General features: G+C 47.2%; 1 protein-coding gene across 1 annotated transcript in view; it reads right to left on the reverse strand.

Annotated features, from left to right (window-relative positions):
- The window catches only part of Ntf3 (neurotrophin 3), a 64,166-nt gene extending 49,974 nt beyond the window's left edge, over positions 1-14,192 (reverse strand). Inside the window, exon 1 of the mRNA XM_021631747.2 lies at positions 14,073-14,192. Coding sequence (XP_021487422.1) covers positions 14,073-14,090 — 18 coding nt within the window. The 5' untranslated portion in view covers positions 14,091-14,192. The remainder of the gene's footprint in view (positions 1-14,072) is intronic.
- Positions 14,193-25,194: the final 11,002 nt, after the last annotated feature.

The following is a 25,194-nucleotide window of genomic DNA, read 5'->3' on the forward strand; positions in this document are numbered from 1 at the left end:
TTCTGGGAACACAACTGTTACTGGAGGCAAAGCCCTGGACCTGCTCTGTAGAACTGGTGGTCGGTCCTTGTGGAAGTATATCCAGCTTTGCTGAATGGCACGTTTTCTGCCCAGCACAGGCCCCTCTCTGCATGTTGCCCATGTACGGCCCCTCAGAGAGGGCAGAATTCCAAATATCAGCTCCCAATGACACTGTCAGAAAGAAGCAGACTGACACACGCTGTCTTTCAGGACAGCAGCAAGAGTTCTGCACACTTCTTCTGATGCCTCCTGAAACTCAGGGATTGCAGGATCTCCTCAGGCAATGTCTCCCAGCCTGCCTTAGGAGAAAATCATCAATGTGCTATTAGTATAAGACACAGCTGGCTTAGGCTGGGGTTGTAGCTCAGTGGTAGACTTCTTGTCCAGCAGGCACAAAGTCCTGGGTTCCATACTGGTTAGGTTTTTTTTTTTTTTTTTTTTTCCAATTTGATATAAGCTTGGGACATCTGAGAAGAGGGAATATCAACTGATAAAATGACACCCCCTCCATCAGATTGGTCTGTAGGCAAGTCTGCGGGGCATTTTCTTGATTGATGATTGATGTGAGAAGGCCCAGCCCACCTGGTGGTTCCACTTCTGCTCAAGTGGTCCTGGATGCTATGAGAAAGCAAACTGAGCAAGCAATGAGGAGCAAAGGATGGGGAGCAAGTCAGTGAGCATCCTCCTCCATAGCCTTGGCTTCAGTTCCTACCCCCAGGTTCCTGCCTGAGTTCCTGCTTTAGCTGCCCTAACAACAACGAACTGTAAAGTATAAGATAAAATAAACCCTTTCCTACCCAAATTAGTTTTGGTCATGGTCTTTATCACAGCAGTGGGAAGCAAACTTGCACAGCCACAGACATAAAAAAAAAAAAAATAGCAGGTTAAACCATGGCTCTCATTGGCTTCACCTCCAAAGCTGCTGAGTGGCATGCTGGGTGTCAGCATGTCTGACATATATACTCAGCTTATAGACACTAAGTAATTCGAGCTTGCAAAGAATCCTTGTGAGCTACTGTTTGAAAAACAGGTTCTTTCAGATTTGGAACTTCTCTTCTGTCCTCTCCTCCTTGCGCCTGCCCCCCACCAACCCTGTACAAGTTTCAACCCATGGGAATAGGAATCCACCATGGATGAATCTGATATCTAGGAATATGGAAGTTCTTCAAGGGTCCCAGAGGCTCCAGCATTTGGCCATATTCCACTATGGGCGAAAAGACCCATAGTATGAACGGCCTTCTCTGAAGTGAGTCACTGTCACAGTGTCAAATTTTTTGGTTGTAACCCCGAAAGCCATTTTTCCTCTGATCTTGGATGAAAGCAATTAGGGTGGGAAAACACAAGGCAAATCACTGGGAGGCCCCTCTGACGACTCCATAAACTCAGCACCAGAGTTCCTCTCCTAATTCCATTGCCATGCAGCCGGCAACACCCTGGTCATTTGTATCGTGTGCGTGTGCTCTGTCCTCCCAAGCTGGCATAATCTCCCCAGAGCAGGAACTGGCAAAGCACTGGCAAGGATGACTCAAGACCAATCCATCTTGCTGTCCTCCCTCTGTACTCCATTCATTTGTTCACGCATTCATCTATCGTTCTGTCCACCCAACCATTAGCCTCTCTTCCTTCCGTTGAATACCACTTAATAAGACCGTCTTCTACATTGTAGCTAGAGACAGCTTTTTAGATTAACATGTTCTGTTGCCCAACCCCTGATGACTACAAGCTTCTTCTGGCTCCCAATGCTCTCTTCTCTTCTCCACACTATTATCCCACACCTCTCTGTGTTTGGGTACCACTCACATAGACTTCTCGCTTTTTGCTTCCTCTCTTCGGAGCTCTGTCCTTCATCTCCCGCTTTTACCAGGTATTACAAGTTAACATCACAGGCTAGCAGAAAATTGTCACCATTTCCTGGTATCCTTGGCACCAAGCAATAAACTGCAAACTGATTATCTCTTTCTACACTAGTTAGTCTGAGAGAATTTCCCTTTTATCTCTACCCCAACCCTAACTCACTGTCTCTCCTGAATAATCACAGATAACCATTTCAGGATAAATACCAGGAATCCTGCTCTTAACCTCTCATGTCCAGCCCTCACTTGGTCAAAACCTTTATCTTTGGCTCTGGAGAGACGGCTCAGCCATTAAGAGTACTTGCTGCTCTTTCATAGGACCTGGGTTCAAGTCCAAGCTCCCACATTGCAGTTTACAACTGTCTGTAAGTCCATCCCAGAAGGATTCAATACCCTCTTCTGGCCTCTGTGGGCACTGACTGTGCACAGACATACATTCAGACAAAACACCCATATACATAAAAATAAATAAATTAAAAAACTCTTGGCCTTTTCCAATGGTCCTTGGCCGACTTTATCTCTGTCAAATGGTCCCCTCAAAATCCAGGACGCCTGTTATATGGAGAAATGACTCTAGAGCAGAACCCAAAGGGATAGCAACATTAAAGGGGCGATATTACTGGGGCAACCAAGAAGAAAACAGAAAACATGAGAGGATTGTAGTAAGGAGCTGAGATCTCTTAAGTGGAAACCTGATCCTCAGTGTATGTGGATTTCCTGCCCTCCAATAGAATATACCTCTATCCCTATCCTGCTCCTCCCCACCCTTTGAAATAAGCATAGGTTCATGTCTAAGGACATGGACATGAAATAAACACTTGGGACATTTCTTTGGTGGTGATTTAAGCACTAAGAAAAAAGCATTTGAAGAATAAGACAAAGAATTACTGAAAAATAAACTCCCCACAATTAAAAAAAAAAAAAAAGACACAAGCTAGGCATGGTGATCCATGCCTATAATCCCAGTGTTTGGGAAGTTGAGGCAGGAGAATTACTATGAATTTAAGGTCATCTTCAGCTACAAAGTGAATGAATCCCTTATCACCCTGGCCTAGAGAGAAGTCCTAACACAAAGAAAAAAAATAATCAAATAAACAAACAAAAAGCCTAAAGGAAACAACGACAAAGCATCAGACATTTACTGGGGGAAATGAATTCTAACAGGAAGGCATCTTAGACTTGAGTCAGGACACCGTTCTGTAGTTTCTTTAAGAGAAGCTCTGACTCCATCACTGGGCAGGTGTACTCTTGAAACATCCAGGAGAGATATGAGAAGGGGTAGGCAGGAGCGGCCTTCTGTTTGAACAATGCCCACATTCCCCTGCACGCCACGGCACTCAAACAGCAACCGACTCAGGGACTACCATAGGACATCACAAGCTTTCAGGACCCCTTTCTTAACAGTCGAGTTACTCACTAGAGATGCAGGACAAGCTGTCCACACTCATCTTTTCCCTGCAAGGACCTTCCTCTGAACCCCACCATCACTAGAGTCCTTGCTGTCATCTGCATTTTTCAGATCCACCATGCATCATCTTCCTGGGTAGCTCTCTGATCTCCCAAGGATACCTCAAGGCAATGATGGTGAGATCCTGCTTTTCACCTGGTACTCCTGCTACCGAACCCTAGGAAGGCTGGGGAGATGCTAGGCAGTTCCTTTCAAATCATGAAGCAGAGATGTAAACCACCTAACATGTTATGTTTCTTCATGTTAAAGGCTTCCTTCTAAGTTCTGTAGAAACTATGGAGCAACATGTGCTGTCTACTTCCCCTTGGTATCTGCAGCCATTAAAAAGAAGATGTGGGGGTAAATGACAACGACCTGGCTGAGAAGAAGGGACTCAGAGGACAGAAGTGGACAGTAGATGGCAGTCTGTCTCTGTGTGAGAAGTGGCCACAGAAATGATGTGAAGGAGGCAGGAAAACACAATTCTTAGAGGAGGATTCACACCCTCCCACTTCCCTCTTATTATGCTGCTTTCAGCCGGGAATGGGGACACTTCTAAAAGTGATCTTGTGAGCTCCGACATCACCCCTAGCACCTCCTCTTGAGCTATCCATAATGTTTCCCACGAAGAACAAAGGCCCCAAGCATGCTCCCCTCAACCCTGGCCTGGCCCTAGAAATTCAAAATTCGGTGTGACACCTGTCACACAGAAGTGAAGGCCTGCCTGCTCGGAACTGAGATCACTCTCTATCTTGTTCACACTGATAAGTCACACCCAGAGAGCCTGCCTTCCATCTTCAATATTCACCTTTCTCTGTCCTGGAGTCCTGTTATAATGTGACTTGTCCCTACCAACTTCTAGCCCTTCAGGCCAGAGCCTCATCCATCTCTAACATCTAGCACAGAGCCACCAAGAGAACATGAACTGAGTCATCTTTACACATGTATCCAGATCTGCTTCCAGAGTATCTCAAGTGGGATTACTCCAGCTCCTGTACGGAGGCACCCAGTTCCCCAAGACTGAGGGCCCAAATATGCAGGAGTAGGTAGGTAGGTTTGCACATGAGAGTAAGGATCCAAAGGAGAGCCAGACAAACAATTTTTCTGGCAAGTAAGCAGCCAGCATTTATGACCTAACCTCTGGGACAGTGCCAAAGAGAGACACAGAAGACAGAGTTTTGAACCCTTGGCGAGGTACACAACATCTCTGAGCCCAGTTCCTGGTGCCATCTACTACTGAGCACACAGATGATTCTCTCGCATGTCCATCCATTTGCTTGACACACATTTCTGTGGCAGACGCTAGTCCAGGTGTTGGTGAATAGAAAGATGACAAGCACAGACCCCTCTACAAAGATTTCATCCTCTAGTAAGAAGACAGGAATGCAAATGCAGCACGGGCTGCTAAGTGCTATAACATGAAGGAGGCTGGGAAGAGAGCCCCGGGCGCTCTGGGGGAAGGCAGGGAGGCTTCCCAAGAAAGGTCATAGAGAGACAAACACGTCTAAGATGATTTTAATGTTACTGGTGAAGATGGCGAGGTGAACAATCAAACTACAACATAAACACACCCAACACATGTTCTGTTGCTGCCTCCGGTTCAAGAACAGATGCATGTTTTTCCCACACCTATCTGTTTTCCATCAGGCTACTGCCCATCACATGTAAACTATTTGAGGGTGTCCTTCTCTTGATCCATCCACCCAGCTATCTAGGTTTTTCTTCTGGCTTTACATTTCCACAATCTAGTGAGAAGGCAGGAAAGACTTGAGTAGTCACCAGAGTTCTTGACATTTAATAGGCAAGGAAAACAAGACCCGGGATGGCTCAGGGATGTTCAAGTTGCAACCAGTCTCTTGTGTCAGAGGCAGGATCCGTCTGAGGGAACATAGTCTGGGATCTTACAGATTTAGCTTACTGAATTCAGCTACCCACAGACAGTTTTATCCCAACATAAACCTCTCCCCCATGCTCCCAGCTAGCAATCCAAGATCCGCCACAAATCTGGCAAGCTTGCTTCTTCAGCACTCTATAAACATTCACTCATCCATATGTTCAATAACTTATCTGGCATCACATAACTTAATTTCCTCCACCACCCCCTCTACATTTCTGTACATAAGTACTCCAGGCCAGAAGGAGTACCTGGAAATCCCAGGCATAGACCATGGTGAGGCAAAGGGAACAGCAGAGCCACAGAACATCTGAACAGCCACAGCCTTCAGGCTCCTTTTGATCAGCCAGTGAGTCCAACTCCCTTCTTTTCCAGAGCAGGAAGCAGAGGCCAATGGAAGGAAAGGTTCTGTTTGAAATTCACCATTAGTCTGAGTCCTATGAAGGGAAAAAGGCTAGCAGCTAGCTATTCTAGATAAGCAGCTGGGTGTCAGCAGAGCCAAGCTTCAGCTCAATGCTGGAACACACCTGCTGGGAAATCAGGTGAGTTTTACAGTGGCCTCTCCCTATTGAACCCTGTGGAAGTACCTTATAAACCAGCAAGAACAGGTCTGCTAGACATAGGACAGAACTAATCCCAGACTGAGAACTTGAAATATATTCCTCAAGGGACAATGGGGAGGCAGAGGGGGAGGGAAGATATTTTTAAATGATGGAGACTTAGGTCTAGAAAGAGAAAAGAACAGTAAATTGTAGTGAGTCTCAAATTCTTGGCAATCAGAGAGAGAGAGAGAGAGAGAGAGAGAGAGAGAGAGAGAATCTCATATGTAGAGAAGAAATGCATCACCCTACATGTGAAAATTTTAAAACAAAGTAAATACACATATTTGAAGTATAAATACTATAAAACAGTCAAATGGGATTTGGTCAGTGTTTTCTGCCGCACAATGAAAATACCTTCAAGCAACACAACAGTCACCTCTCTTTATTGGCTTTGAGAGAGGGAGGCGGTGGAGTGTTGTGGGGCAATAAGGAGAGCAAAAAGAAGAAAGGGCGGGGTGGGGGGAGCATTCATTCAATTACACCCTTCGAAGAGAAGCTTCCAAGAAGTCCTTTTGTTTCTCTATTCTTAGAAGTACTTTTGCCCAGAGAGTGAAATTCAGAGGCAGATACTGGGGCTGGAGGACATGCTGGCTGCTTTATTCTGTCTCAGACACCACTCAGGGATTCAGTCCTTTATAGCAACCCATGTCCACCAACCCTCCAGCAAGAAGTCTGCCTAGTCAAAGCTGGAGTCTAAACGGTTGAGTTTCCTGGCCTATGAAGCCACCTTCCAAACTCTGAAGAGACCTCCTGCTCTCCATTTAAGTTTCCATTTTGTGTGGTCCTCATCCTAGGACTCAGGAATGCTGGGACCCACCATCTCTAAAGGGCACGTGGATCAAAACCAGATGTCCAGTTCCACTCTTATAGAGTTTACAAGGAAGCAGTTGTGGCTTAAATCAATACCCGAGTGCTGGAAGGGCAAATTCCCTTGTCAACAGCGCGGGAAGTTAATGGGGAGGGCCATGGATGCTATGATAGAGCTGACACATGCTTGCCAGCAGGTGGCTAGAAAACCTAAACATTTGTCTTGCACATGAAAAGGAAGCTTCTGGTGGAGCAAGCTATCCTGTGGGGTGACAAACTTCACAGAGCTCTATAGAACCAGCTCCCATCTGGATGACATCATAGAACATGGAAAACACAATCTGGTGGACATTGGAGCTCTGTTGGCTTCAGGAAGGAAAGTATATCAGCGTTCTGTTGTGCAATTATGGAGCTGTCCTTTAGCTTCACATCAACTCAGTATCCAAAATTATTCATGGGATTATCTGGGGATACTGAGATAATGTCATGTGATATTTCCCATAATGCCTGGCACCTCCTAACTATCAAATACTATCATTGTCTTAAAAGTGGGTGCTTATCTTTATTAGTAATGTTGACAGTGAAAGGCATTTGAGAGGAAGATGCCAAATGATTAGTACCAGCTCTACCAGAAAGCCAAACCCAACTACTATCAGCTCTGTGCACTGTATACTGTAGAGACCCAGCCAACATCTTGAGCATGCCTGGCCAAAACAGAACATTCTGGTAAATTCTTCGCATGCCTTTCTGGCTTTCTGCAAAGATAAAACCAGGAGCTCCTTAGAATGTGCCAAGGCATGATCCAAATAAGACATATTAGCAAAGATGAAATAGGACAGGATTAATGTAGAATCTTAGGGTGGTGGAGCTAGTAAGACATATTATCAAAGTTGAAATAGGACAGGATTAATATAGAATCTTAGGGTGTTGGAGCTGGATTGGGGCTTTGAGGTCTTCTAATTCAAGCCCTTCATTTATAGTCAGGGAAATCACAGCCTGAAGAGAACATTCAGGGTCACATAGCAACAGCTAATTGGTGACAGAACTCAGTTAAAAGCTTGATCCCCATCTCCATGTCAGCAAGCCATCTGCTGCCTCATGCTGCTTCAGAACACCTTGCACTGAATGAAGTGTTTGAGATCAGCAAGCGAGTTAGTTCTTTGCTCCATCTGAAAATCACTTGCTCAGGACTGTCTGGATCCTCTTTCTCTGTGGCCTAGTAAGGCTAGGGTCAAATAGTAGGGGTGGAGGACCTCCCGTATCAGTGGACTAGGGCAGGAGCATGGGGGAGATGAGGGAAGGAGGGTGGGACTAGGAGGCTATGAGGAAGGGGGCTATAGCTTGGATACAAAGTGAATAAACTGTAATAAATTAAAAAAGAAAAGAAAAAAAGGAAAATAACTTGCACAGATGTTTTCTTTGGTCATGTTGCTAGATAATGAGCAATCATAACAGGCCACACCAAATTTTGCATCAAAATCTGTTAACCACTCTTAGTCAGAGGTCTATCCTGTGAGGATGCTTGGAGTCCTAGAGACCTCACTAGCTCATAATCAATATTGTGAAAGGAGCACTGTGACAGAGAAGTGTATGAACAAAGAGCAAGTGCATTCTGATCAAGTAAAAATACTATGTCTAGCTCCTTAGTATTTGTAGATAAAATCAAGGTTGGCTTCATAGAAAACTGTCAGTTTGAAAGTGAGAATTCTGAAAAGCAAAACAAAATGAAACAAAACAAAAAAAAAACCCACTTTCTTTTGTTCTTTTCTTCTTTATTTCTTCACTGGGCTTCTTGATCTTAGAAATCTTTACAGGAAAGGATGAGGTACTATTGACACTGGCCTCACACTTCAAAGCTCACAGTCCCCGTATGCAAACGATCTGAAAGAAACTGCCCTTACTTTTTTCTCCCACAATAAATAAACAGCTGGTCCACCATGAGAAGCAATTTGATGACAATGAAATCTGAGCCAGTACCCACATATATATGTCCATCAATAACATAAGGTCTACAAATGTCCCATCCAGGACAGTTCCTGTGTTCATGTGTCTACACACACACACACACACATACACACACACACAGAGATCTCATCAGCATGTGCTTGCTCATGCACAAAGTGTATCCACTGGCCTTATCAGCAACCACACATGAGCCTTAGGCTTTTCTCCAGTAAAAGATTTGGTCCTTTTCCAACAAAGTCGGTCTTACATGAAACTCAGTCCAACAGTCATTAGTTCAGTATTCCCAATGTCAGAACCTGCCTGCATCATTAATGAGTAGAACAGCAGCTGCTGAGGTCTTGAAACAGAGGGGTGGGCTGAAAAGACCTTCCATGTCAGCCCCAAACCCTTTCTCTCACTTCCAGTCAGCACCTGGATTTGCAGCCCCTTTGCTTAGGGTGGAAGCCTTGGAATTGCTCAGGAAAAGGTCTGGAGGAGCCTGCTGCAGAAGCAGCTTGCTCAATTAGGCATCCTGAATGGAGGGGAAGAGGAAAGGCCTGAGCTTCTAATACATCTGGGAATGCAACAGCAGAGATGGGAAATGTTCTGTAATTAAACTCTGCTGGCCTGTCCTGCTTGGGGAGTGTGAGACCCATCAGCAGTGACCTCTTCCAATCAACTTAATTGGCCCAATCTCGCCAGAAAAAGCAGAAGAATTGGTTTAGTGCCTCATGGAAATAACTTAGCTCCTGACTATTTATGGCCACTGAACTCCAGGATGAGGGCTTTGACTCTGAGCCAGGAGTTGACAGCGTGTGCTAACTTCTGGGAGGACTGGGATGTTTCAGGGCCTCTGGGCCTCCATCCTAGTCTCAGTGGAAAGTGGCTGTGCCCAACTTGCTGCACTGGGCATGCGGCATTTCACAACTCTGAGCCCCGGGGTTCCTCTCTCCAGGCAGGCTGGGGCCTGCCAAGGACTTATCGTCTAGAAAAACACAGACCTTGACAGTAACACAGGGTGGCTGGACTCTGCTTCCTTCTTACACAAACGGTGGCTATGCCAAGGACAATTACTACGCTCTGTGTTTTCAAAGTCACATTTGTTTTGGCATTGCAGTTTGCACAGCTGATGCTAAACAAAGTTTATCTGAAAATTTATAACTGATTCCTATATTGCCTCTCTTCCTGGATGATCCACAAACTAAAATCTAACTTTGCCTGCCTCTAGTTTATGGATAAGTAGAAAACTGAGGTAAGCCATGGGAAAGCTTTATGTTATTTTATTACTATTTTTCCACAGTGGGAAAGCAGTGGAGATGTGATGCCATCCAGAGGAGACAAACATCCTATTTTCCCAATGACTGATGGATGTCCAAACAGATTGCATCTTTGTAGATCACAGCTTTTATAACTAGTCCCTTTGAGCTTTGCCTGGTAAAGAGGAATGCATTTCTCTTCTTAGCCAGTTCCCATCAACATCGTCATTCTATAGAGAGGGGCATGGAGAACCCTAGACATCAGAAAACTGCTGTTCCAAAGTGGCAAACTAAATGCAGGCTTTTCCAGCTGAGAGTCTTCTCCCTCACCATGGTGCTCTCAGAAAATAGCAGCACTAGCTCTGCCCAACACCGGCTATTTCTCAAAGGGATGAGCTTTCCCGAACCTCAAGACAGTAAAGCTTCGATTTCAGGAATCAAGACCGCCATTAGTCAGATCCTGTCCCACCCAGATGCCCTCACAGGATCGAAAGGGGTTCCTTGTCACCTGGCCCAGGTGAACAGTGTTTGCTCCTAAAGTATAAAGCCTTCTTCCTGCTTTCACCCAGTGACTTTAAACCTCAGTGAACTCCTCCTTGCTCTCACCCCTGAAACCCACAGCTCCTCCTTTATGCATACCTTTGTTCCCTTAAGACAAAGGTCTAAGCATCCAACTCCAACTTCCCCCTTCCCCAGACCCACAGAATTCCTGCAGAAAAACACACACCATAGTCCTTCACAGCGGACACAATGCTATGCACATTTCTCCGTCCTGTTGGCTACTTTTCTCATAGCTCCTTTAGACCCCAGCAAGCGCATTAGACAAAAGCATGAGCGCATACTCAGTTTAACTTTAGATCTGTAGCGCAGATGCCCTAAAGACAAGCAAACTAGGAGCCCAGCTTTTCAGGGGCTTCACTGGACCTTTCCCCAGGCCCACGTCTCAAGATTCATTCAGCACGCAGTGAGGAGACATCTCACACTCCATCCTGAAATGGATCAAGAGCCCCCACCCCCCATCCCTACCTTCTACCTGGAAAGCATTACCTTCCAATTCCTAGCCTAGCCTGTGTTCCAGGTGAGGGGCAGTACCACCCTCCAGCTCCCCGCCCACCCACAGAAGCATCCTTCATCCTTTACCGCTATCATGGCCTTTTTACAAAACTGCAGATAATGTTTCAAGCCAGCTTCCCTTTGGCTCTCATGATCCACGAACAACTCTAGAAGGAACCTCCACAGGCACCGCACTTCTTATTCCTGGCAACACTGCAACTGTCAGCTGAGCATGGAGAAGGAATTTTTCCCAGGCAGAGTGCCTCGTCCCAGTACCCACCAACAAGCTGAGCATCCAGTGGGCTCCCCACTAGTTTTCAATAATAATCAACATGAACTGGTGGTAGGGTGTCCTCCCACTAAATAAGAGAGGCCACTGTACAGTATTATACAACGTGCATCCTCACCACTTGGCATGCAAATGCACTGATTTACTCAGGAGTCTTGTGCACAGAGCACTTCCTGTCCCTGGACCCTGTGCCAACACAGAAGAACCCGCCTCTTAAATGTGCAACCCTCACTCTAAGCCTTCCCCAGACCATTCACTGGAAGGCAAAGAAGGGAAGAGGCAAAAGCCATCCTTCCTTGTGCTGCTCTCTACAAGGATGCCAGAGCCTGTGTGTCTTTATCTCCCATGTGCCTCAGAGCCCTTCCAGTCAAATCTCAGGGCTCCACGTGCCCATACAGTGAACACTCCACTCTCCTCAGATAAACTCCCTTTCACATCCCTTTGCTAGTCTTTAGGCACCCAGCACCCACACATGTCCACCCTTCAGCACGCGCGCACACACACACACACACACACACACAGCGCCCAGCCGCCCTCCCACACCACGCCCACCCCATGTGTCTGTGCAGGCACGCACAAGCCATCTGTCTTCAGCACACTGCACGTCTCCAGCTCTGACACCCTTCACAGGCACAGATTTCTCATTAGCTACACCTATGTTCCCACAAGCTCTCATCTCCTGCTATGCACACAGATGCCCATCACACAGGCTCCCCGCCCCTCCAGGGCCAGCCGAGCTGGAGGAAGCTCCACCTCCAGCTGTGTCCTCCCACCCACAACCCCCTCTTTCGCTGAGACTTGAGAAAGCCCTCCCAGTCTCTGGCCACCCAAGGATCAGTCTCCCTTCTTGGGAAATCGGACCCGAGTCGCACAGATTCAGTCTTTTCAAGGCCGGCTTCAACACAGTCCTCAGCAAAGGGCAATCCCACTTGCTCTCGCTGAGGCGAACGCCGGGAAACTTTCTTCTGTCCTCCTATACTGCCAGGTACAGCAGCCCGCTTTCTTTTTCTCTTTCTACTCTGCCGCAGCGCTACACTCGGGTCGGTCTGAGCTTAAGGCGGAGAGAGTTGGGTTTTATTTTCTAGATTCCACCTCTCAAGTTTCTCTGAGCAACATGTCAGGATCAGGGGAGGCGAGTAAACTGGCAAAGTTCGTGCTATTTAGAAAACCGACTGTAAAAGCTCCCGGGTGCAGCCCACCCCTCCGGCACACTCTTCCTCCACCCTGACCGTAAGGGTAGCGTGCTTAGGTATTTCCTCGCCCTCCGGCTGGTAGTGGAAAGGCATCCCTTTACTGAAAAGCAGGTTTGCCAGCACACTCCGTAACCTGCAGAATTTCCAACATCAGACTCAGCGAGTAACACCCACCCTGGCAGCCTCCCTCCTCCTCCCCACCCTCCCCCAGCAGGTCCCCGCCCCCAACCTCTTCACACTCATAAACAAGTCCCGGCTCAGGGGCTCCAGCGATCCAGCTAGCAGCCCGCGCTGCCCGGGACCGCATCCCGCAACAGCCTCCACTCTGACTCTCAACCTGCTAGCCGCCGGCCGCCAGAGGTCGGGGCCAATCTGGTGGGTGCTTCCCCGACCCGGAAAACGCGAATCTTGATTCCAATTCCCATCTGCGACCTGTCTAAACAACTGTGTCCACACCATTCGGTGCTGGGGTCCCAAGGAGGCGCATCTAACGCAAAATTGCGCAAAGCAGTAGCGCCTCTTGGATGCACACCCACTCACGCCCGCCCGAAAGCGACAAGCAGAGCGGTCCTCCCCGCACCGCACATCAGTCTCCCCCCCACCCCCATTTCCGCACCTTCGGTTTCCAAGCGAGCCAAATTTCATTAGAAGTACCCACCACCGTTCAGAGCCCCGTGCAACGGAAACAGTCCAGCCTGCGGTAGGTTCCTTTAACTCCGACTGAGCTCGGAGGGTCTCTGATGCTCTCGGCCTTCCCACACCACTTCTTGGGGGTGGGGAGAGCCTAAAACGGGCCCCGAAAAATTGCTACCAAATCCCTACGATATGCCCCGCTCCGGTGCCCACCATTCCCTGCCGGGTCCCAGACCGGCGGGCTGAGCGCTACCTCCAACATTTGTGCGAAGACCCAGGCTGGGGAGCCTTTGGGTAGACGCTGGCCAGGGCAGCCTGGGGCTGGGGACGTCTCAGAGGAAAAGGCCTACGTGGTACACCATCGCAGGTTCGCACCGTTGGACGAGGAGACCCAACTCCCCCAACCTGGGAAGTAACTGTGCTGGTCCTGAGCGTTACATCCCCTCCCCCAGCCCACGCCCTGCCGGGGCTGTGCGCTGGAGCTGTCGAAAGGACCGTGCCCGGTGGCCAGCGGGGTGCAGGGCGCAAGCCGGGATTCTGGCCTCTTCCAAGCCCCGGTTTTGTCTGCTACCCCCTTTTGTTATAGGATGAGCGGGGGGTCTTCTAGGAGAAGCAGATCAGAGGGTTGGAGGTGTGTACACACGAGGTGGAGGGGAACGGCCGAATCCCTTTCCTGCCTTTTCGTGGTCCCCATTTTCCCTCGACTCCACCTCCTTCCCTCTCCAAGGCAGGTTTCTTAAACCTGATCACTTTCCCAGACTGAGGGCGGTTTCTTGGGCAGCCAGGGGACCAGAGGGAGGAGGAGGAGGAGGAGGTTGGGAAGCGCCGTATCTGCGCGCGCGCGCGCGCCGGAGTGCAGGGGAGAAGGGTGGCGGTGATTGCGCCTAGGCCTGGGCAGATCCGAGCTCAAACTTTGGGGAAGGCACCAGACCCGGAAAGTTAGGAGCCTGTTGCGCGATGGGGGTGGGGCTCGGTGCAGAGCTGGGGCCCCCCACGCGGATCCCCAGGAAAATCTCCCCCACGCGATCCCCCACCCCCTCCGGGACCTGCCCACCCAAAGTGCCCGCCACCTCCCCTTACCGTGGCAGAAGTAACCATGGCATCCGTGTGACTATTTCCAGGGACGTCGACATGAAGAGAAAGGTGGATTCGAGTTCGGTCATTCAGTCTCGCCCACCCCTGCCGCAGCCACTACCCAGCGGTGGGGGAAAAAAAAAAAAACGAGAGGGAGAAAGAAAGAGGGAAGAAAGTTGCGCCGGGCTCTCTCGCGGGGCGGTGCGCGGAGCTGCTGGGTAAGGAGAGGAGCCTTCAACTCTGAGTCCCGTGAACATAATCTGCGCGGTTATAACCAGCCAACCCGGCCAGATGGCTCCGCGCTCAGCGCCTTAACCCCTTCCGCGCCAAGCCACTCTCCCCCGAGCCCCGCCCGCAGTGACTCGCAGGCCCGCGCCCTATCACTTTGGAGTTCGGTTTGGGGACCAGCCCGGGAACCTGGTCTTTTCTCCTAGTCCCCTTTAAAGGGAAACAGACAAATGGACAAACAAATAAACACTTTCAAGATAGCCTATTCTTCAGTACCTCCTATTTTAAGTTTCCTTTTAGAGATGGGGAGGAGGAGTCGACGAAAACATTCAATATATCATTATATTTTACACATTAATATAGTTGATCTGTCTTATTCTTGAATTTCTCTTTTTGATCTTGTTTTTTTTTTTTTTTCTTTTCCCTTTTTCATTTAAGCAGACAGAAGGCCTTTCCTGCCCCTTGGCTAAGGAGAACTCGGGTCTCAACCTTAAACTCTACCTCCAAATCCCAGACCCTTCTAGATTTGGGCCTTTCCCCCACCCCCACCGGCTCCCCTCCCCCTCAGTAACCCCCTCACCTCCCACTCTCAACAACAGGAATCCGCCCATGAGCAGTTGCTTTCCCTCGAACTCTCCAGCCCTGGGGGCCAGCTCTTAAGGCGCAGTGCAGGCTGTCTGCGGAGGTTAAGTCACAGAGGTAAGGTGTGGGTGGGAGTCCTGAGCGACCTAGGGAGGGGTGGTTTGCGTGCGTGCGCGGCGCGTGCAAGAAAGAAAACTGCAGGCGTGAGTCCAAACTCGGCATTTCACCCCATCTCCCAATTTCTCTAGCCCTTCCTTCCAAGGTAGGACCTGGCCTTGGAGCTGAGCACTCACTCGCCCAGCGCCCACCGCTCTGCACACACACACACACAAAAAAAAAAACCCAACAATTTGCCCAGAAGAAAAGGCAAGCAACACACCCCTTCAGACTCCCCGAAAGTAGCGACGCTCTGTTCCGCAACCGCTAGATTCATTCCAGGAAAAAGATCCCAGGCTGGAGGCAGAGGTCTTATGTGGAGATAATTTTAGCTATTTATTGGAGCCCACTTGTTCTGAGCTGATGCTTTCAGAATTGACAATGGTCAGTGTATCTAGATTTTGCTCAGTCGCAGTCCTAGAGAAGAGGGGAAATGGAGAGCGGAGCATTGCTCCTTCCCTCCTTCCCCGATTCTTGCAAGGTGGAACTCAAGTCCAAGCGCCACCCCCACCATCATCCCCCACCACCTCTGTCGCTCTCCAAGTCCCCTCTTGCCAGGGCATTTGACTCACGCGCACTAGGAAAGGCGATTTAATAGTCCACCTCTTCCTTGCCTCCTATTAAAGTGTCTATAAGCAACCCGCAGTGTGCTTTAGCAAGGTTTCAGGTTCAAACCCTGATGATCCCTTGGAGTTGCATGCTTTTGGTCCACACCCAGCAGTACCAGAACTGCATCCGCCGGTTGAGGCCAAGAGAAGCTGCCGGGTGAAGGGAGGCCAAAGAGGATGGAGGGGAGGGGGAGGGGGGCGGGGGGGGCGGGGGGGCTGTGTACCAGATAGATTGTACCTGCCTCATCATTATCCTGGCTGACGGGGGCTGCCACATCGAAAATGGCCTGCAGCACCCACAGAGACCCAAGGACGTCACCTCCAACGGCCCCTCAGAAAGGCTGAGTCCTCCTTCAAAGGCTTCCCTCCTGCCAAAATATCTCCTTCTTCCTCTGGGTCCGTTCGGGCTGCAGAGTTTCCCCCTTCACTCTGCCACACAGCACTTTGGAGGTTTGGCTTGGGCGTGCTCTGTGGCGTTCTGGTTTTCTCGCGGTCTTCTGGCCCGCCCCTGCCCTCCCCCACTTCCCGCACTTGCTTCTCTCCCCCCCCCCCCCCCGCTTTCCCCTCCCTTCCCGCCAGTCTCTCTGCCGGCCTAGTTCTAGGGGCTCATTCCTCAAGCTCTGGGTCCCGGGGCTCTACAGACTGCAACCAAAGAGGTGCTTTGGTTCCCGGGGAAGGAAGGAACGGGTTAAAAACACGTGTGGGCTGCTCCGCCGGCTGCTCCCCGGTCACTGGCGGCCTGGAGGGAGGAGGGGTCTGAGAGGGGCGAGCTTAAATATGAACAGTCAGGAGAAAAGGCAGCGGAGTTCGAGCCTCGGGATTTGTTCTGCAGCTGCGGCACACTGGCTGGCCGCCTCCCTTTGCCAGACCTGGGCGACGGCAGGAAGAGTGCATTGTTTCCACCTCAAGGGTGCAGGAGGGTCTGTGTCTGCCTGCGATCAACAGGCCTTGTAATATGAGAGGTGACACCTTAATCTTGCCAAATATGTGCGGTGTCTTGGGGCGGGGGAGGGCGGAGAATGGGGAAAAGGGGAGCGGACCAGGCAAGAGAGGAGGGCAAAAGGTGCGCTTTCGCCGGGGGATCTGATTCACCTCCCACCCCGCCCCCCCAACCCCGAACCCGTGGGGAACGGTTTGCCCTTTTCTTTAAGAAGTCCCATCTGAGGATTTCCTTCCTGTGGCAGACAGTCTGTCTTCTCCTCCCTTGTTTCTTTCCACTGAGGGGCTAGAGGGCCTTCCTTCCTTCAGTAAGACGCTAAAGCCGCCTTGGACTTCTAGATGCTCAGACGTCCAAAGAGGATGCCGGGCAGAAAAAGAGACAAGATGCACTTGTTCAAGGCAGATAAAAGACGGGCAGGGTATAGCGACTTCTAGGCAAACTCGGTAAAGTAGAGAGTTTTATTTTTTTATTTTGTAGAAAGACCAGAGGTAAGGGCGGTAGAGATAGCTAGAGTTAGGAGCACACCCGGCTAGAAGCAGTGGAGTGAGTATACTCTATAAAGAAAGCCCTGTCTTTGGTTAGTTAGGTAGTGATCTTTTTTTTTAAGCAGACTATCTGGCTTTGACCGCCAATCTGTACCTTTGCGTCAGTGGGCAACCTTTTTCTCCCAATGGTATCTGAGGCCCTGGTTTCAGAGAGCAGTTTGTGGGCGCAGTAACCGGGTTCGAATTTTGAATACCCCCTTCAAACTCTCTCCAAAGGCGAATTCCTAGTGCTTTTGCCTTTGGCCTACCCTTATCTTTTGTAATAGCGCCACGGTGTGGTCGAAACGTTAAACAGAAACAAAATGAGTGGAAATGAGTCTCCTGGAAAACGGCTTTTACTTCTGTTTCAAAACAGGTCAGTGGGGTGGAAAGGGTCTCTTGTGCAGCAACAGGACATAGTATATTCATAGAGAATATTGGCCCAGGAAATGAGAAAACTGGCCCTGTGTGACTATACATGACAGAGTTAAGCCTCATCCCGCAGCTAGCCAGCTAGCCTTGGCTCACATCCTAGCTAGCCTTCACTGCAGTTCTTCTACGTCCTTTGCCTGGATATCGGACCTGATCCTGAAACATCCGCACAATGCTGGAGGGTGCTAAGGCTGAGTAGCTGCAGCTCTCGCGCTTGCCTTTGGTCTCCCTCCCCACCTCCACTCATCCAGACAGCTGTTCCGGATAATGGAGCCAGGAAGTCTACATTTCTAAAGCAAAGTGAATGCAGAAGGTGTTTGCACTAGGACTGGGGCTTAGGGTCAGGGGAGTTTGACGCCTGCATCGTGTTGTCTTGGCTCCTCCTGCAATGCACCGGGCTATCCCTTTGTTGCCCACTCCAAGCTAGTCTTCCAGAAAGCCATGATTCGCAGATGCCCTGGAGCGTATGTGAGACATCATTTAGGGGGGATTATTGTCTTTCTCCCCCAAATGAGGTCATTTGTCCTTGGAAGCTGGGCGATGTGTCTATGCTTATTCAGGAAGCTTAGCTCTCTCCAAGATGTCGTCCCAGGAAAACACAACTTCACTCCAAGAACCAGCTCAGGTCTAATAGAGATATCAGAGGTGATATTCTGATGGAGGGATGGCTCAGCAGTTAAGAGCACCGGCTGCTCTTTCAGAGGACCGGGGTTCAATTCCCAGCACCCACATGACAGCTCAGAACTGTCTGTAACTCCAGTTCCTGAGCATCTGACATCCTCATACAAACCACATGCCGGCCAAACACCAATGCACATTAAGTCAACCAATCAATCAATCATTTAGAGGTGATAGTCTAACATCTTCTCAGACTCCACCCTGCATGTAGTAACCAAAGAAACTGAGTTTCCCAGTTTTTCAGCTTCTCTTTTAGGGGGGGGGGGGACAGAAAATATGCAAGCAAACAAAGGATTTCACCAGCAGACCAGGAAGTAGACTTTATTGAAAGGGTCAGTTTCCTGGCCCAACAAACCTGAGTTTCATGCTGATCTCTCATCCTACAAGATGTGTTTTTGAACAGGTTTCCTAGCTGATCAAAACCCACTAGGATTGGAGAAATAGTGCCAATCTCACAGGTGCACTATGAAGCATAAATCAATCGAATAATTTAAAACTCACAGCACAGTGCCTGGTGTAGGGCAAGCCCCAGATCCAAAGCCTACAGTCCTTGCTCTGACACCCTTTGTACCCCTCTGCTGAATGATACTGGTCTTTAGAAAGAAAAAGTTCTTCTTCTTTTTTTTTTTTTTTTGGTTTGGGTTCCATCCATATTTCATTAATATAATTGTGTGTGTGTGTTCTCACAAAGTAAGAAATGAGCAGAATGAAGTAATGGTCACACTTAAAATTTACTTAATTTCCTAATGTAGTCCCTATGAAAGACATAGATGAAGTGTGTGTGTGTGTGTGTGTGTTTTTATCTCATCTTATTCGTTGGCCACCTCTGGGGTGGCATCACCTCCCCATTCAGGAGGAAATTCCAGCACATCCACTGTTAACAGATCGCCTGCTGTATTACTTCCCTGTTGTTATCGCTAATTATGTGCTGGGGCTTATGCTGAACAATATAATGGATTACATGGAACAACAATGAATCAACTCATTTTGTGAAATAGAATGCATATTTGTAATTAGGCTTCAAAAAAAATTACCCGTAATGATAGAGTGAAGGTATGTATGCCTGCCACACAGGTGGATCTGGGAGTCATAATAAAGTCTCCTGTTTTGCTAGTCACGACATGAATTCCTAACCACCCTATAAATTAGCTTTATGCTGTACCAAACTCCACTCATAAAAAAAATGGCATTAAGGTTTCCTAGGTAACTAATGCATTTCCAAAGGGAATAGGTCTCAGGAGACAAAGAGGGCAGGGGAAAAGGTGGAGGAGGGGAAGAAAAGGAAAAAAGTTAAAAAAAAGCATTAGATTAGATCCATGTGACATAAACAGAATATTTCACGGGGAGGAATCATAAAGTTTTAACTATGTGTGTTTGACATAGATTTGGCATTGCCATTAATTTCTTCTTTGGACAATAAAATACCCCATAGAGTGTCCTCTTGTCACATATGGCAGCGTCTCTTTTTGTAGATTGAACTATTCAGACTGACAAACCTGGACCCTTCCATTCAGCTGCTGAGCTGTATTCACTCTGAGCTGGTTAACCTGAGCCTTCTACAAGTTCTATTTAGATGTCATCAAATGTCAAGATGAAAGGAAAAAGTGAGGTCAATTTAGGTGTTTGGAAACATGAACATACTTTTGATCACCGTGGACTCAAACTTCAAGAACCTCAGTACAACTGTCATAGAAACAGCGACACTTCCCTCATACAGGAAGTGATAGCCTTTTTTGAGTTGTAGTCATTTGTGAGAGATAAAGATCCCCAGGCCTTGGTGACGATGTCTGCAGTGGGGACCCATTGGGTTTTTTGATACATCCCATCCAAGCTTTTATGCTGTCTGTGGCAGTTCATCTTCATTGTTCACTTGATCAATTTAGGACCACCTAGGAAACAACCTTCCTGGGTGTGTCTTTGAGAGTGATTCTAGGAAGGTTTAACTAGGGGGCAAAGATCTGCCTTAGCTGTAGGAAGCATTATTCCATGGGCTGAGGTTCCAGAGTACACAATAGGACGTTGACAAGGAGTAGACAGCAGCATTCATTAACCTGGGCTTCTTGACTGCAGACACAGTGTAAACCTCATACTCTTGCTAATGTAAGTGCCCTGCCATGAGGGACTGGCACTTCATAGCAGAAGCCACAGCAAACTCCTCCTCTCTTTCTTTTCTCTTTGTTTTCTTTCGAAACAGGGCTTCCCTGTGTAACCTTGGTTGTCCTGGACTCACTTTGTAGACCAGGCAGGAACTCACAGAGATCCGACTGCCTCTGCCTCCCAGAGTGCTGGGATCACAGGTGTGCGCCATCTCGATCCAGCCAGCCCCTCCTTTCTTAAGCTTTTCTGTGAGGTGTTTTGTCACAGCAAGAAGAAAAGTAACTACAAGACTCTCCCATGTAGAGTTTCTTTTAAAAACGTCTCTTTGGATTGATTTTTACTTGTGTGTAGGTGTGTCTCTATGCTTGTATACCATGTGTGAGCAAGCACCCTTGGAGGCCCGAAGAATGTGTTATAGAACTCACAGAAGCAGTTTGTCAGGGATCAAGTTTGTCTGGGAGTGCCAGAGAAGGTAGTCATTGAGGGGTGAGCAAGCTTTGATTTAGGTGATCTCTGGACCACGTTGGTGAACATGTCTCACTCCGGGGTGCTGACTTAGCATAGAGAAGAAAGAGTGATTTCAGCCTTGATCCAGCCCCCCAGTTGGTTTCTTTGTGTAGAACACACCTATGTAACTATTCATGACAGCTTGGCTAAGAGAGCGCTCACAGGTTTGCTAGACAAAGACTTTGGTGCCAGGGTTCTAAGAAATTTATCTGTGGGGTTAGACCATTGGCTTTGCTCCAAAGGTCCAAAAGACATTTAAATCAAAACTACTTGCATTTGCAAGAATCAAGATATGGAGGGAGAAAATAGTTGAGCCTTGAGACTATCATAACTCATAAGTGAGCGACACCCAGAAACTATGGAATTTGAACCTGAACCTGTGGAAAATGGATGTTTATTTACGTGTGTTTCATTTGAATACCACCCAGTAGCAACTGGTCACTGTAGTGAGAACTTTGGTGTCTTTAAAAACCCAGTTATTTTATGTGACTGTGTTTTTGCTTCATCCCAGGTGTGGGATATGGGGCTGCTTCAGAATGTCCACAGCAGCAGACTATTTGCCTTATGGGTGCTCTGGCAGGGACATGATAGTTTAATTCTGGGGATTCTAGAGAAGGTATAAAAAGACCAGAGCCCTAAGAGAGCAGGTGTGGCTGTCTTTCCTGCTGGTTCCTGCTCCTGCTGTTGCTGGCTTGTCAAGTTTTTATGAGAAAAGAAACGATAAGAAGAAACTGAAGGTATTCTTATAAGGTGATGATTGGACTTGTCCCAAGGAACTTAATGCCCCTAACCAGCAGGAAGTAGTCTAAAAAGAACTCAACATTCCCTCTCCCTAATAACCTTTTCTTGCCTACCTGGTATTGAGGGTGTTGGAAGGGATTGGGGTGGAGAAGAATGGCAAGTATAAAATAGATTTAAAAAAAATGCCAGCAGGTCACTCATACATCTATATGCCATCTATCACAAACATAAAGGCCAGCATTCGAAGGCTGGGTGTGGCCAAGCTTCAGAATCTGTAGTTGCTTTCAGATAATAACCACAAAGCACCCGGTTTGCATATCATTGCTTCATTGCATCCACTGTCTGCCTCCAATGAGAAATGTCTACTGGTTCTTTTCTCACTCCTTAAGCGGTCTCCCGCAAGCAATTTGCAATAACAAGTCCAAAAGTTAAAAATTAGATCCTTCGAAGTGGAGAGAGTTACTTTACAAATTACATCAACCGTTGTCTCCTCACCCATTTCGCCTTCCCATCTGACCCGAGAGACACCTTTAAGATAAAGCAAACAAAAGAGGCAAACAGCAGAATCGGAAATACTCAGCTTTCTACACATAGGCATTAATAAATCAAAAGCAATGAGTTTTGCACAGAGTTAGCAGGGAATCTGTGGTTCATGACAATGGAATCAGACCTGGCAAGGCATCACAAGATGACACACTGGTCCACGCCCCTTATCTTAGGTCGGAAACAGAGACTGGCTGCCATGTGGAACAGGCACATGAATGGCTTGCATTCTTTTAGAGTTGGAAGGTGCCGGAGAGCTTCAAGCCCTTCATTTCACAGAGGAAGTCATTATGGTACAGAGAAATGAAGGGACTTGCCCGAGAGCACACAGAAAATCAGACTCATCGGTGAGTGCGTGGTACCCACACTCCTGATTCCCAGCATGCTTGTTGTCCTGCCCCTCCAACCCCAAGAGGCACATGGAGGTTTTTCCAGGGTACATGCTGCTCACCACTTCTGATTTCCTGACATTTCTTTTTACTCCCTTCCTTTACATGTGTCAACTTATTTTAATATTTCATTTCCTTTATATTGTTCCCATTATGACTGCCGGCCAAACATGAAAAAAGTAACTTAGGACGTAGGAGGCAAGGTTAAAGTGGGGACTGAAAGGGTTTTAATCAAAGGGAGTTAAAAGCTTTGTTTTAGTGCTGGTGACATAAGGTTGGTTCTTTCTGAAGAGAGGGCTTTATAGTGATTCTTCCTCGTTCTCAGGGATTTGAAGACCCCCTAGTCGATGCCTGAGGCCTTAGAGTACGTACTTAAGTGTGTGTGTTTTCTACGCATATATGCCTATGACAAAAGTTAATATGTAAATAAAACAAAGATTAACAACAAGCAATAAAACAGAATGATTACAGCAATATGCTATCGTAAAAGCTATTTAAAATTTACGAGTTTTACATTTTTAGGATTTTCCATCCAAGATGTCCAGGTTCTTATTGGCCACAGGTAATTACAACTAAGAAAAGCAGACCCGCAGATAAGTGGGGCTTTCTCCCCTTAGATGACCTCTGTTTAGTTGTTGATAGTTGCTGAGGATGACCTTAGAAGGTTCGCACCTACAAACCTCCTTCAGCCCTCTCCTTGCTTCTTCATCTGCTTTTCTCTATATAAAAAAAGGGACAGGAAGATCCATTTTACTAAAGGAAAAGATAGATCTTTTAGTTTCTTCTTCCAGCAAAAGCTGGCTGATCTACAAGATCTCCAGAGAATGGCCGGTGTGGGTGGGTTGGAGCTCTAGAGTACTGATGTCAAGTAAAGTCAGAGGTGGTGTTTTTGACACCCAGAATTTCCCTAAATAGGACCACTCGCCTCTACAGCTCTTGAGTTGCTCTGTCACTAGGTGAGCTTGGGCATAAAGGTGCCTTGAACTGAAGCTATATGAGGGGTTCAAGGTAGGTTGTCTGATCAGTCAAGGTACCTTCTCGGTGTGAGATTTACATGGTAGTGATCCAGCCCCTTCAGTCTGTGGGTACTTTCTCAGAAGCTGTGCCCCTGATATAATGTAGAATTATTTTGGGCTGCACATGAATAAACAAGTTTAAACTAAACAGTGATATTTACATTGTGTTAATGCATTAATTCTATTTATGGAGATATAAAACTTTCCTTAAATACATTTATTGGGAAACTTGACTTCTGGCTATGTAGGCCAATTTGTTACATGCAAAGCCTTCCATCAAGAATGTCTTTAAAAGCTGGGAAAATACTTTAAAAATCATTTGAAGGTTCCACTTATGGCCTGGCTGAGGAAGCTCTGGAAGACCAATTCTCCAACAGTTAAAAACCATGTCCTAGGACTTGGGGGTGATGGTAGATGGACTCTACAGAGGGGCTGACATTTCATTGAAGCTGAGTACATGGTGAAAGTATCTTTTGTCTTTTCTTTGTTTTATGGTTAAAGGTTTTAGGTTTCTAATTTAACAGCAGGCCATGGTTGGTGCATGAAGTAGCAAAAACTTACATGTGATGAAGAAAAAGAAAATTCCCAGTAGTACTTGAGATGTTGACAGATCTCTTCAGGAAATGAAAACAAAAATTTTTAAAAAAGGTCAATAAAGAGAAAGATGGTCCTATACACAACTCTGACCTAATTGCTATTCACAGAACATTACACTGATATGTTCAAGATACACATTCTAGTCAAGGACCTGTGGTCTGTTTACCACATATCATGTGCTGGGCACAGGTCATACCCCATTCAATTCAAAGAGTGAGTATAGAATTAAACTAGAAACCAATAAGAGAAGAATAGGGAAAGGAGCTGTTGGATATTGAGGAACAGAAAACCTTTTCAACCATAATGAGGAAAACTATGAATACACAGAGCAGGAGAGTGAATCTCAAAGATGTTATGCTCAGTTAAAGACACTTTAAGGAAAGTATTTTATCTGATTCCATTCTCTTTTTCTTTTAAGCTTACCTGTATATATGTTTGCCTGTATGTAGGTATGTGCCTGTGGGAGAGCAGCAGACGTCCATGGATACCGGAAGACAGTCAGATTCATGAGGCTAGAATTTACTGGTGGATACAGGTTGCCTCATGTGGCTACTGGGAATTGAACTCTGACCTAGAGGCTTCTGTGTAAGTAGCACATGATCTCAACCCCTGAACCTTCTCTCCAGCCCTCTGCTTCCATTCTTAGAGAGTTCTATAATAGCCAGCAGGAGGAATCTAGTGTGCAAAAATATTAGAGTAGCAGTTACAGTGGGAGGAGTGATAGTTGACTGGAAAGAGGTACAAAAGAATTTCCTGGAATGATAGAGACTTAGATTACAGTGTATACATTTGTCAAAACAGTCAATGTTCTTCTAAGGTTTATGCAATTTATTTTATGTACATGTTGCATCTAATGAGAAATACCCATTAAACAGTATTGAATTCAACTTAATTAAATGCATGCACAAGTACTTAAGGAAAGAAGTCTTGATGCCCCTTATTCTGAAATCCACCACAAAAGGAGATGAATTGGTGAACAGAGGGATAAATAAATAGGTAGAGAGTCATGAAAGAAATCCAAGTACTGGAAAATTAAGGTGATAGAGTCTAGTCTGTGGATATGACTGCTCACTATAATACAACCTTTTCC

Source organism: Meriones unguiculatus, chromosome 5, assembly GCF_030254825.1.
Source record: "Meriones unguiculatus strain TT.TT164.6M chromosome 5, Bangor_MerUng_6.1, whole genome shotgun sequence".
Classification (NCBI taxonomy): Eukaryota; Metazoa; Chordata; class Mammalia; order Rodentia; family Muridae; genus Meriones; species Meriones unguiculatus.